Raw genomic sequence first — 12,890 nt, forward strand, 5'->3', positions numbered from 1 at the left:
TTTATCTCCCGCATTCAGCGCGTCGTTACACGAGTTTTTGGTTCTCAAGCAGAGGTGCGGGTGCATGGCTCCATCACAACGGACCTCGCACTTTCCTCCAGCGACATTGATCTGCTAGTGGTAGGGTACGAGCCGATGACACCTCTGCAGGCGATTCAACAGCTCTCGCGGGCAATCTATCACGTCGAGGGGCATGAACTGCAGAACTCAGACGCGGGAGATGTGGGAGAAGAGACAAATACAATAACAGCACGGGAAGCGGCAACCAGAGGCCCATCTCAGAATGAAGATACCAGTAGTTCAGGGGGCGATGCCGAAGATGCGCCAGCGGATGAAGACCCACCTGAATCTGGTACTACTACTACTACTACTACTACTACTACTACCACTTCTTCTAGTGAAGAGGTGGTGGATGCCACTTTGGTACCGGGAGGTGAGCTTGGAGCCGCGGACCCCATAACAGGTGTGCAGGAGGAAGAGGCAGAGTACCGTAGCCAGATCGAGCGGGATTACTTGTTCAGCACGCGGGCCGGACTAACTTCTGCTGCAATGGCGTCATCGTTACCTCCCGCTGGACCTAGCACCGCCGCTATGGCGCTACACGGCTACGTGAATCCGTTCTCAGCGTCACCCCTACATAACTCCATGCTCCGGCCGTTTGTGGGGACAGCAGCAGTGGAGCCGACAACGCCAGCTCACCAGCAGATGAACACAGGAGGTCACCGGCTGTATGTCCCTACGCTCGAAGGCCCTGTCTTTCAGGTCCAGACTATCATTTCCACCCGCGTACCTGTCATTAAGGTGACGGAGAAAGCCACTGGGATGAGGGGTGACATTACATTCGCTGGTGGCGAGCACTGGCGCTCGATGCAGTTGACAAATCACCTGTTAAAACGGTACCCGGCATCGCGGGGGCTCATTCTGTTCCTTAAGCATTGTGTGCGCCAGATGGGAATAGGTGATTCACAGCCTGGTGGTGTGACGTCATTCGCTATCTATCTGATGGTGCTGCACTTCTTCAATGAGATAACCCGACACATTGAGAGACTGCTGCAACAACAGCAACAGCAACAGGATGACGTGGCACGTGTAGCTGCAAAGTCTAGGGCTGAGGCCGCGGGGGCCGCCTGTGGGGTAGGCGACACTGCCAGTACCAGTGACGGTGTAAGGAATAGCAATGCGTATGCATCTGTCTCACAGGCGCAGGGCCCATCATCTGCTCACGCGGAGCCTATAGCATCTCCAACTTCCTCTAGGCATGCGTCATTCTTTGAAGACAAGTTCTCGTTGGTAGAGCTTATTCTCAGGCAACGGTTTAACTCTAACCAGAAGAGCAGTGACGGCAAGCAGAATGCCGTGGGTATATTGAATTCTATCCTGGCGTTCCTCGACGAGGAAGAGCTGCATGGAGGCCGCAATGGTGAAGATAGTCAGCGGGCGGCGTGCCTCGTCGAGGAACGAACGGGCGCTAAACTTGTTGCACCTTCCGGTTGTGCCGCCGCGTCAACTGACGCCACACAACCTGGCACGGCACCACAGCCTGCGGACTCAGCTGCCGCCGTGCCCACAGCACGTGACGACGCCACGAAAATGGCGTTGCGCGACGACGACGACGGCGTCGACAGCAACAACAAGAACGAGGAGGAGGAAGAGGACCAACCGGAGGTGGGTGGGGCGACTCAGGCAAGCTGTGAAGAGAAGGGCGAAGACACTAGTTTCGGTGGGGCTGCGAAGGAGGAAAAAACGGAGAACGAAGAAGAGGAGGAGGAGGAGACGGAGACGGCGACTGAGGAGAGCGAGACAAGCTTGATTCGCTCCGTGGCTCTCCGGCTGATCTCGACGTTTTCTCTAGGTTACCTGTTCCATGACTTCTGTTATTATTACGGCTTTGCCTTCGACTACGACAACCAGGGACTCTGCTTCGAGCCCAATGGCGAGTCAAAGGTTGTGCCGAAACCGAGGAAGTGTCAGCAGAGGGGGCAACACTTATTCATGACATCGCCGTTCGACGACCAGTATGACATCACTGCAAGGATGCTACACACACGCGAGTTCCAAGAGCTCTGCTGTATGTTTGTTCCCATCACAGACCCGCTGGCGACTTTCACCGGGTATGGTGGCGGTGGCTGCACGCTGCAGCAGGCACTGGAGTGGATCACGCCTGAGACCGCCTTTGAGGAACTCATGGAAGTTCACACAGCGATCCTGCAACAGCAACAACAACAACAACAGCAGCGTGTGGATGCACCGGGTACGCTCTTGGCAAAGCTAGAGGAGCCGGCAGCTTCCTTGCCGTTTCTTCCAGAAGCAACGAAAAGCGCACCACTGCCGCTGCCGCTGCCGTGGCTGCGCACTGACGGAGAGAAGACAGAGCAGATAGCCGCCACCGCATACACAAACTTGCACACCAACATGGAGGAGCCTCCACTGGATAGTCGACCTTCCCGCCACCGAGAGACGGCCACGTATAGCAGAAGCAGCACTCCTAGCGAGCTGCATAGCAAGGATGACCGGGAAGTTGGGGAAGCTGCGGAAGCTGCTGGTGCCGCACCCATCATTATGGTTCCTTTTGCGTCCCGTGGCGGCGGCGCAGGAGTGGCAATACCGGGGAGCAAGTCGTCCACGGTTGATCCGCGGGGCGGCGAGTTAGCAAGGGGCCGGTCAACGGCGTCAACGACACGCCGGCAGGTGAAGCGTTGCGAGGGGATTGTGGAGGACCCAACAACAACAGCAAGTGGTGGTGGCGCTCCGGCGCGGTCGTCACCGAAGTCTGCTACATCAGTTTCACCAGTTCCGGCAGTAGCTGCGGTGGGACCCGCACTCCCAGCCCCTGCACCTGCGGCATCTCCCTCCCACCCCAGCAAGGGGGTTCCACTGGGGGGGAATGCAACCACAGTGAATGGTGAAACGGTTTATGTGCGCGGGCAGCACATGCGACCGAACACCGTACATCATCATCTTCAACAACAACAGCAGCAACAGCTTCCATTTGGTCTCACCGCTCCGTTTCAGATGTTTTTGTTCCCTCCCAACGGTGCTGGCGCCAGCTATCCCGACCCGTCACAGTTCTATTTCCCGATGCCACATCCTGCTAGTGCGGCGCTGCACTATCACCCCCAACAACACCAGCACCACCTGCATCATCATCATCAACCTATGATGCCGTTCCCATATTTGGGTTACGAGATAAGTCAATTGTATCAACAACATGCTGCTTTTGACGCAGTGAATAGCGGTGGAAGTGGTGGTGCTGGTGCTGGTGCTGGTGCTGGTGCTGGTGGTGTCGGTAGCGGTGGTCCCACGCTGAGTATGCAAGGGTCCACCCATGGGCCCTCGGTGCCCCACGGGCAAGGGGGCACGCGCGGTGGTGGAGCTTCCCCTCATGGTGGAGGACGCATGCGTGGGCGTGGCGCTCATCGTGGCAACAACAACAGCAACAACAACGGTGACGGCTATGGTGAGAAGGCGACACACCTTAAGACTGCGCTTACAGCCTTGCTAGAGGTGCCAGCCACGGCACCCGAGGGAGCAGCGCCGGATAACAACAATAACAAGACCATCCTCAATGACACGACAACGGAGACGGTTTCAGAAGGAGCACCATCTAAGGAGCGTCAGCAAGGCGGTTCAGATGTGAAAGATAAGGCACAAGCAGAGGCTTCCTCTTCGCCCGGATACGAGGCTCAACAGCAACATCAGTATCAGCATCACCACCAGCAACAACAACAGTTTGACCTAGGTAACCATTACCATAACCACCAACACAATGGTACAAAATCGAAGAGCAATAATCAGCATCAACACCAGCAAGCATACTGGCGACACCAGCACACCACAACAATGATGATGCCACACCACATTTATCCATTTCCAAACCCTGTCGATGCAGCAGCCTCTGCTGCCATGTTCACATCAATGCAGGGAGGTGTGGGTTTCCAGCAACAGCAGCAGCAACATCAGAATGCGAGTGGAGCGGCTTACTCAGCTGCTACTGCGGCTGGTCTGCCCAGAATGTCCGTTGTCGGACTCCCTGCGTACAGCCCAACAGGTTCCATGATAAATGATACCCATCACCATCACCACCACCACCACCACCACCAGCAGCAGCAGCATCAGCACCAGCAGCATCAGCACCAGCAGCATCAGCACCAGCAGCATCAGCACCAGCAGCATCAGCACCAGCAGCAGCAGCACCAGCAGCAGCAGCGGTGGCAGCCGACGTTCCCTCCGCAAAGGCCAGAGGGAACTCCTCCAGGTGGCAGTGCTAACAACAATTCGAAGAGCGGAGGCCACGCTCGCTCCACGCAGCGGACACACGATGTAGGGGAGGACCCTATTACAGAGGAACGGAAACAGGAGGGTGAGGATAATAGCGGCGATGCTGGCCTCGCCCAGAGCTAGCGTAGGCGAAAGAAAAGGGGAGTAGAGCCGTGACTGCCTCAAGAGTAGGGGCGTATTGCTTCATGGTTGAGGTTTTTTTACGAGCGTATAGGGAAAGTGAAGTGGAATAGGGATGGAGGGATGCCATGGGCGAGCTGAGTTGCATCATCGCATCGACAGAAGCAGATTAAAGAAAAGGAGAATGTAATTGGATGGCAGGTGATGGTCTTCGTGAAGGAGGAAAAAAGATGCTAGGTGAGCTGGACTGTTCAGGGAGAAAGTGGCGCAGTCAGTAAAAAAAAAAAAGAATGGGAAGGAAGGGTTGAAGCGGCAAGCTGCTATTGCTGTGCTTCTCCTTCCAGGAGGCTTCGCATCGCCTGTCCATGGTTCCCTCTAGGTTGTTTGTTTTCCCTTCAAAACAGTCATGCGTTTGTTCATTTGTTTTTCTCACCCCTGTGTTGTGCGTGGCGCGCGCGGCAATGGAGGCTTGGGGTGGCTGGCGTGTATGGGTGTACGGATGAGAGGAAAAAAAGGGTATATATTGGTATAAACCACGGTTGATGGGGCCAAGGGAGCGATCCAGCAGCAGCAGCAGCAGAAGTGGCGGTGTTCGATGCTCCCGGTCAAGTGTGTGTGCAGCTGCCTTCACAAACGCGTCCACCACTTGTCTATCTGACGCAGCGGTGGTGTGCTTGACGTAGAGAGGCTGTCGTATGGGATTGAAGCCAGGTGAAACAAAAACTGAGAGAAGAGACAGAAGGCGACAACAAAAATTATGACAAACTGTTTCCATGCTGCCGAAGAACTGTTGTTTCTTATTCCCCTTTTATGTGTGCGTGTGTGGAAGGGAGGGAGAGTAGGATGCGTGCACCTCCACTACCACCTGCCACTGCACTCACCGGGCCCTTTGTGTGCCTATCTCGCTGCAGAACGAGGGGGGCTAGAAGCTTACGCTGATGCACACTTATACACTCATACACACGGACACGCACAAAAACCACCAGTTTTTTTTTTATTCCCACCGCATGTGAGCGGCGACGTATTCACGCCTCCCACCTTGTCTTTTCTCTCGTCCTTGCGGTCTAGCCCTCTCCATCTCTGGAACAAAAAGGACTTCGTCTTACCTTTCTCTCTCGCTCTCGTATCACGCTCACACGCAGAAGGAAGACTCGCACACAAGGGGCGGAGAAAGGGGCGATGGCAAAGTCGTCGCGGTCCAAATGGAAGAAGCTGCACAAGCGGCAGCGCGCACAGCAGGTTGCAGCCGCTGTATTAAAGCGTGTTGACCGCCTGAATGGCAAGCTTCACCTCGCTGCGGAGGGCGGGCTCAGCGCGGTGCCGATGGAGGACCCCGAGGTGCGCTTTCACTTCGTCAACCCCGAGATGGATAAGAATGTGCCGCACTGCAGCAAAGGCCCTAACAACAACTACGAGGATCTTACCCGCGAGTCACTTGACTTCACCAAGCCTCTGCGTTTGCAGCCTCCGAAGACGAATTACTACGGGAAAAGCGACCCGAACATGCCCCACCCAGTGACGCAGCAGTTTGAAGTCGTAAACGCAGTTGCACCCGTTGCGGGCCACGCGATCTCTGTTGAGGATGTTGAGCGCATGACCATGGAGGAGCAGCGGCAGGCTCAGCAACAGCAATTAAGCAAGAGCAACGTTAATGATAATGAGGAGGATGACAATGGGATGGAGGAGTTCGTTTTGGGATGCAACGATGCAGCAGGGGAGACGTCGGTGAACATTGATGCGCTGCTGCACGGCGGGCACGACGGCACGGTGAAGAAGAAGAGCAAGAAGGCGGGAGCAGCAGAAGCGCCGCGGCGCATCAGCAGCATGGAGAATCCCGCAAAGAGGAACAACCGCGTCGTGCAGGTGGCGGGCGACAAGAAGACGAAGCGGCTATCCAGCGTCCCGGCCGAGCGCTTAGCGAAGTCGAGCAGCAGTGGGGCGAAAAGGAGGCCGAAAGTGGGTCAGTGATGCGAGAGACGTGGTGACAGCCGTGCGCGGGGCTGACCTTTGCCTCCTCTTCTGTGTTCCTCCTGCCGCTGCGAACGGTGTGTATGAATGCTGCGTTTAAATAGTAACAACACGACGTTATTTGAGTGGTGATTAACGAGAGAGGAGGGTCCGATCTCCTGGGCCTTTGCCCCCCCCCCCCCCCCNCCCCTGAGAGGCGAAGCTGCTGCAAAGACGTTTTTTCCCCTTTGTGCCGCTCTTTTTTTTTTATCCTTCTTTTTCTCGGTTTCCCTTTTTTTCCCTTTTGCTGCATTGCTGCTCCTTGCTGCGTGTGGTAGTTGAGGGGTGCTGCGGGAGAGAAATAGCGAGAGGGACGCGAGGGGCGGGCAACAACGCGCCACAGTCGTGCAGCTTTCTTGTTTTGGCGGGACCGGTCGGGCTGTACTTGTGTAGCAGGAGGAGGAAACGAACAGCAAGAAAGACGGATTGGGCGCGGAAGGGAGTGTGTGTAGCATTCTACACATATTTACACATCCACTCGTGATCCGTTTGACCGCAGAGGCGGCAGCGACAGCGACGACACTGTGCGTGCGTGCCGGGTGAGGAACGCGAAGGATTGACTCGGTGGAAGAGGCATTGAGTCGGTGACACACAGACAGACACACAAGCAGTACAGCTACGAAAACCAAGAAGAGAAGGTAAGACTCGGCAATAGCATTAAACGCGAATTAAAAAAAAACACAAGAAAACCAGAAGCAAGGAAATCAAATAACAATGGGCGTTGTGATGAGTTTGTTTGATGGACTTTTTGCCAAAAAGGACGCGACGATCTTGATGGTGGGCCTCGACGCAGCAGGGAAGACGACCATCCTGTGGAAGCTCAAGCTCAACGAGGTGCAGCAGACAGTGCCGACGCTCGGCTTCAACGTGCAGACAGTCGAGTACAAAAACGTGAAATTTCATCTGTGGGACGTGGGTGGCCAGAAAGTTCTGCGGACGTTGTGGAAGCACTACTACGAGGGAGCCAACGCCATCATTTTTGTCATCGACAGCAACGACAGGGACCGAGTCCGGGAGGCGCGGCAGGAGCTGGAGAAACTTCTTCAGGAGCCGCTTCTTGGAAAGGCGACTGTCCTTGTACTGTGCAACAAGCAAGACCTGCCACACCGCCTGACACCTGCGGAACTGGTGGAGCAGCTCGGCTTCCGCGACCATAGCGCGGCCGGTCTGGGGCCAGCGATGCGCGACCGCCAGTGGTATGTGCAGGGCTGCTGCGCGCACACGGGTGACGGTCTGTTTGAGGGCCTCGACTGGCTCTGTAGTCACCTGCCAGATGCTGTGTGATGATGGAGGGAAGTAAATGAAGTACTTGAAGCCAGCAACAGCAACAGCAACACCCTGCTTCTGCTGAGATCCGTTTCTTCAAGTTGATTTGCACCCTTGCCCTTTCTCCTTGCTGCCACACAGTCGCCAACAGCAGAGGAAGAGCAGGTGAGAGGAAAGTTTATTTTTGCGTTGCCGTCCACAAACAATGTGTGTGATGTGTGTTTTATCGCTGCTGTTGTGTGCGTGACTGTAATGTTGCTGCTCCTCTCTCCATGTTTCTTTGTTCGGCGGCCCAGTGACCGAAGCAAGGAATAGCCTTCTTTGTTAACAATGACGGAGGCGAGGGCGATCACGGAAAAAAAGGCGTCTAACCCGATGCGTGAGATCGTGGTGAAGAAGCTCTGCATGAACATCTGCGTTGGTGAGTCGGGTGACCGTCTTACGCGCGCCTCTAAGGTGTTGGAGCAGCTGTGCGAGCAGACCCCTGTGCTCTCGCGTGCACGCCTGACGGTGCGTACCTTCGGCATCCGCCGTAACGAGAAGATCGCTGTGCACTGCACCGTCCGTGGCAAGAAGGCGGAGGAGCTGCTGGAGAAGGGCCTCAAGGTGAAGGAGTTCGAGCTGAAGAGCTACAACTTCTCCGACACGGGCTCCTTCGGTTTTGGCATCAGCGAGCACATCGACCTTGGCATCAAGTACGACCCGTCCACTGGCATTTACGGCATGGACTTCTACGTCGTGCTCGGCCGCCGTGGTGAGCGTGTGGCGCACCGCAAGCGCAAGACGAGCCGCGTGGGTTACAGCCACCGCGTGCGGAAAGAGGAGGCGATGAAGTGGTTCGAGAAGGTCCACGATGGCATCATCTTCCAGGCGAAGAAGAAGAAGACGATGGTGCGCCGCCGTCGCCGTTAAGATGAATGCGCCTTTGCTCCTTTGAGAGGCTTCTCCGCTGAGGCACACAATGGTTTTTGTGATTCTTTGTTTTCGTTTTTCATTTAATAGGCACTGCCTCGCTGGCAGAACTCCCTGTTGTTCCTGCCGCTGCGGTGAAAACGTGCGCTTCTGCTGCGCCGTCATTTTGTTTCGCTTTTTCTTTGCTTCCTTCTCTCTGCCTGTGTGCCCCTGCCTGTGCTGGACCGGCGCGAAGGGAAAGGAACGTATTGCTCAGGGTCAAAGGACGTGTATGCCGTTCTGCAACGTTACCCCTGCCGAGGTGAGCCTCTTGCAAGACACACTGAGGGAGCGGGAGTCAAATGGAGTGGCCATCGCCGACCACATAGTCATGGTGGCCGAAGACGTGATGCGGCGGTACGTGAAGGAGCGCACCTCTCACCGTTGTGTTGCAGACGACGATGGATCCGCCACGGCGGTTTCTCCGTCATGACAGGATGCGATGAGGGCGGATTCGGCGGCGACGGTGAGACCGTACCCGTACCCGTCCCTGTTCCTCCACCCGCTCCCACCTGGACTATGCGAACACCCATACGCCCCGCCGCCATTCCTGCTGGCGGCGCCACCACCAACACCAACGGCTGCGGGCTGTGACGGACAGGTATCGGGTAGTGGGCCCAAGCCGAACTACCGGGACATGTTTGCTCTCAATGGAGGAGCGACTGAAATGGTAACGGTACTGGAGGGGGAGTGCGGCCTTGCGGTTATTTCGCCCCGCGGGGGGTCTGTGAGGCCCCGTGGCGTCTACCTGATGAGCCCTGACGCCACTTCGTGCATCATCGTAGCGTGTCGCGTTGGGCTGCATCCACTGCTGCGGCAGCGGCTCTTGGTGGCCATAGAGGGTGATGCCGTGTCGGAGGACGCCGCGCTTGCCCGGCGGTGCTGTGAAACGTTCACGGCGGCGATGGGACACTTTAACCAAGTGGATGGTGTGGCGCAGGCTCTGTACGACATGCTCTGGGAGGCCGCTCTGCCTGCGTGGTTCCACGCCGCGCTGTATGACGTCGATGAGGCTTGTACCTGTGGTGGTGGTGGTGGTGGTGGTGCGTGGAGGGCGGCGAAGGACCTCCTGGCGCGATTGCACCGTGTAGCACGGACGACAGCGGCTGCATTTGCTAGGGCCTCTGAACCCACACTGCTCACGGAATGGTTTGTGGTTGGCGGGATACGCAGCCGGGAGCACACGGTGCCTATTCTTTCCGGCGTCTTTGGCACTTTCTTCGCGGAGGATGGGGTGCTGAGCGGCGCCACATGCCCCCGGGACGGGCGGCACCACGTCCTGAAGCCTTCATTGGATCTGTCGGAGATACTGGGCGGGAACAACGGAATGACAGAGGAGGAGACGGACGGGGCTCCGGTGCTGTTTGAGCACCGGCTTCGCGAGGATGGTGTTTGCTTCTGGAGCCTCAGCACGGTGCTGCGGCCGTGGGTGTTGGGCCGCGCGGGCGAGCTGTACTCCTGCGCGGCATGCTGGGGACTGCTTCTGGACGTGGGCGGTGGGGGTTGCTGGCCCGTCATGGTGCAGCCCGGCACCCGAAAATATACGCTTGCAGCGCTGCGACATTTGCTGCATCCGCCTGGCTATAGTTGGCTCTGCCCGCTGGAGCGGGAGGGCGTTCTTCGTGTTAGCCGCAGGGTCGCTACGACTTGCGCGGCGGTATATTTTGGCCTGAATGATACTTCAGCAGTGTGCGACACCAGTTATATATCGCTTTTGAATTATGTTGAATTGTTCCTTGAGCGGCGTGAAGCTGATGTAGGAGCAGGGAGTGAAACCGTGTGTTCTCCTGCACCGGTCCTGATACGACGTGCTGAGTGGATGCAGATGGAGAAGGGAGGGTTGCCAGATGACATTCCTGACAGGTTTTTCTTGCAGTTTTCGACGACACCGCACTGTGAGCCACCTGATTTCGTTGCAGTGGTGCGGCAGCAGTTTACGGACATGGCGGAGTTTAGTGTGGAGGACGTTTTTGAAAAGGGAATGATCGGTATATTAGTTTGAAAAGCAGTTTGCATACATAGTCAGGCCAAGGCAAAAAAAAAGGTGATAAACTATGGCAAGTGTTGCCATTGCCGTCTATTTTGTTCTTTCCTGATGATTGCCTTACTTATTCAGCCTGAAAAGTGTCACGCCGACGCTCAGTGGTTCACTAACAGCACGCAAAAGAAACAGGGTAAAAACAAGATAGGCAAAATCGATGATGAGTGCGGTGGATTATACGCGGGACGACCCTCTCCTGGCGCTTTCTCCCCTGGACGGGCGGTACAAACGCATCACCACCGCCCTTCGCGCCTACTTTTCCGAGTACGCCTTCTTCAAGTACCGCCTGCGCGTCGAGGTGGAATACTTTGTGGCACTCTGCAAGGAAGTTCCGGCGATTACACCGCTACGTGCAGTCACAGATGCACAGCTGCAGCAGTTGCGTGAGATTGCACTAAACAACTTCTCTTTAGCCGATGCTGAGGAGATCAAGCAAACAGAGCGGGTGACAAACCACGACATCAAGGCGGTGGAATACTTCCTGAAGAAGCGCATGGGCACCTGCGGTCTCTCCCATGTTTCAGAATTTGTACACTTTGGCTTAACCTCGCAGGACATTAACAACACAGCCATTCCGATGATGCTGCGTGATGCCTTGGCAGCCATGTACCTGCCGGGTCTGGACGGCGTCATCGCGGCGCTGGAGAGCAGGATCGGTGAGTGGGACATCCCAATGCTCGCGCGCACACACGGCCAGCCGGCGTCCCCGACAAACGTCGCGAAAGAATTTATGGTATGGATCGAGCGACTGAAGGAGCAGCGACGGCAGCTTGTCGAAGTGCCCACCACAGGCAAGTTTGGCGGTGCGACAGGTAACTTTAATGCCCACCTTGTGGCGTACCCGTCGGTGAATTGGTGTGCTTTTGGTGACATGTTCCTGTCCAAGTACCTGGGCCTCAAGCGACAGCACTACACGACGCAAATTGAGCATTACGATAACCTCGCTGCCTTGTGCGACGCCTGCGCGCGGGCGCATGTCATCCTCGTTGATCTTTGCCGTGACGTGTGGCAGTACATCTCTATGGGGTTCTTCCACCAAAAGGTGAAGACGGGAGAGGTGGGGAGCAGTGCGATGCCACACAAGGTGAACCCGATCGACTTTGAGAACGCGGAGGGCAACCTCTTAATCAGTAACTCTATGCTGAAGTTCCTATCAGCGAAGCTGCCAGTATCCCGTCTGCAGCGGGATCTCACGGACAGCACGGTCCTGCGGAACTTGGGCGTCCCCCTGGGACACGCGGCCATCGCCTTCTCGTCCATTACACGGGGCCTTGACAAGCTGCTGGTGGATCGGGAGACCATTGAGAAGGATCTCGCGGCGAACTGGGCAGTGGTCGCGGAGGGCATCCAGACGATACTTCGCCGCGAGTGCTACCCGGAGCCGTACGAGGCACTCAAGGACCTGACGCGTGGCAACACTCACGTGACGGAAGAAACGGTGCAAAACTTCGTCAAGGGGCTCACCGGTATCTCGGAGGATGTGCGGCGCGAGCTGTTGGCTATTACCCCATTCAACTACGTGGGCTATGTTCGACCACACATCTAATCGTAAGTGCAGCGTNGACGCGTGGCAACACTCACGTGACGGAAGAAACGGTGCAAAACTTCGTCAAGGGGCTCACCGGTATCTCGGAGGATGTGCGGCGCGAGTTGTTGGCTATTACCCCATTCAACTACGTGGGCTATGTTCGACCACACATCTAATCGTAAGTGCAGCGTTGAAAGCGGCAGTTGCAGTAGGTGTAGCACTGCGGGCCCGACGAGTGGCCTTGATGTGCGCGACGGATAGACGATTGAGGAGGTGTGGTAACAATGGTGGGGGAAGAAAGGAGGAAGAAAGGAAGAAGGCGGCGGCAAAACAACAAAAGGTACTGCTTTCTTTACTTGTTCATCTTCCTCTGTCCTCGGCGTAGTTATGTGAGTGGGTGAGAGTATGTATATGTTTATGTGTGTGTATATACGTCGGCTCATCTCGTCTCTCATTTTCGTTCTACGATTCGTGTCTATGTGGGCGTGCAGAAAGAGCTCGTTTGCAAGTGGCAACCAGGACCCAAATGGAACGTCAACCGCATTTTTTTTGTGTTTTTTTTTTTTTTNTATATATATATATATATATTCATATGAATGCCACTTTGTTCACAATATATACATACATATACATTACCTGTTTTGCGTTTCTCTGTGTCTGTCTATGTCTCTGGTTGCCTGCTTGTTGAATGGAGGGGGT

The 12,890-nt window shown here is 55.9% G+C and overlaps 7 protein-coding genes across 7 annotated transcripts; all 7 read left to right on the forward strand.

Annotated features, from left to right (window-relative positions):
• Nucleotides 1–135: 135 nt before the first annotated feature.
• On the forward strand, nt 136–4,401 carry DQ04_01031010 (hypothetical protein; the record flags this gene model as incomplete). Its single annotated transcript, XM_009310097.1, has 1 exon — nt 136–4,401. The coding sequence occupies one exon, from the start codon at nt 136–138 to the stop codon at nt 4,399–4,401; it is 4,266 nt and encodes a 1,421-aa protein (XP_009308372.1).
• Nucleotides 4,402–5,577: 1,176 nt separating this feature from the next.
• Nucleotides 5,578–6,366, forward strand: DQ04_01031020 (hypothetical protein; the record flags this gene model as incomplete). Its single annotated transcript, XM_009310098.1, has 1 exon — nt 5,578–6,366. The coding sequence occupies one exon, from the start codon at nt 5,578–5,580 to the stop codon at nt 6,364–6,366; it is 789 nt and encodes a 262-aa protein (XP_009308373.1).
• A 753-nt stretch (nt 6,367–7,119) lies between these two features.
• On the forward strand, nt 7,120–7,689 carry DQ04_01031030 (ADP-ribosylation factor; the record flags this gene model as incomplete). The annotated part of the gene is made up of 1 exon (XM_009310099.1): nt 7,120–7,689. The coding sequence occupies one exon, from the start codon at nt 7,120–7,122 to the stop codon at nt 7,687–7,689; it is 570 nt and encodes a 189-aa protein (XP_009308374.1).
• Nucleotides 7,690–8,001: 312 nt separating this feature from the next.
• DQ04_01031040 (putative 60S ribosomal protein L11) lies at nt 8,002–8,583 on the forward strand (the record flags this gene model as incomplete). The annotated part of the gene is made up of 1 exon (XM_009310100.1): nt 8,002–8,583. One exon carries the CDS (start codon nt 8,002–8,004, stop codon nt 8,581–8,583), a length of 582 nt encoding a protein of 193 aa, XP_009308375.1.
• Nucleotides 8,584–8,632: 49 nt separating this feature from the next.
• DQ04_01031050 (hypothetical protein) lies at nt 8,633–9,055 on the forward strand (the record flags this gene model as incomplete). The annotated part of the gene is made up of 1 exon (XM_009310101.1): nt 8,633–9,055. The coding sequence occupies one exon, from the start codon at nt 8,633–8,635 to the stop codon at nt 9,053–9,055; it is 423 nt and encodes a 140-aa protein (XP_009308376.1).
• A 9-nt stretch (nt 9,056–9,064) lies between these two features.
• On the forward strand, nt 9,065–10,624 carry DQ04_01031060 (hypothetical protein; the record flags this gene model as incomplete). The annotated part of the gene is made up of 1 exon (XM_009310102.1): nt 9,065–10,624. The coding sequence occupies one exon, from the start codon at nt 9,065–9,067 to the stop codon at nt 10,622–10,624; it is 1,560 nt and encodes a 519-aa protein (XP_009308377.1).
• Nucleotides 10,625–10,820: 196 nt separating this feature from the next.
• On the forward strand, nt 10,821–12,209 carry DQ04_01031070 (putative adenylosuccinate lyase; the record flags this gene model as incomplete). The annotated part of the gene is made up of 1 exon (XM_009310103.1): nt 10,821–12,209. One exon carries the CDS (start codon nt 10,821–10,823, stop codon nt 12,207–12,209), a length of 1,389 nt encoding a protein of 462 aa, XP_009308378.1.
• Nucleotides 12,210–12,890: the final 681 nt, after the last annotated feature.

The sequence above is a fragment of the Trypanosoma grayi genome, assembly GCF_000691245.1.
Source record: "Trypanosoma grayi strain ANR4 Tgr_103_V1, whole genome shotgun sequence".
Lineage (NCBI taxonomy): Eukaryota > Euglenozoa > Kinetoplastea > Trypanosomatida > Trypanosomatidae > Trypanosoma > Trypanosoma grayi.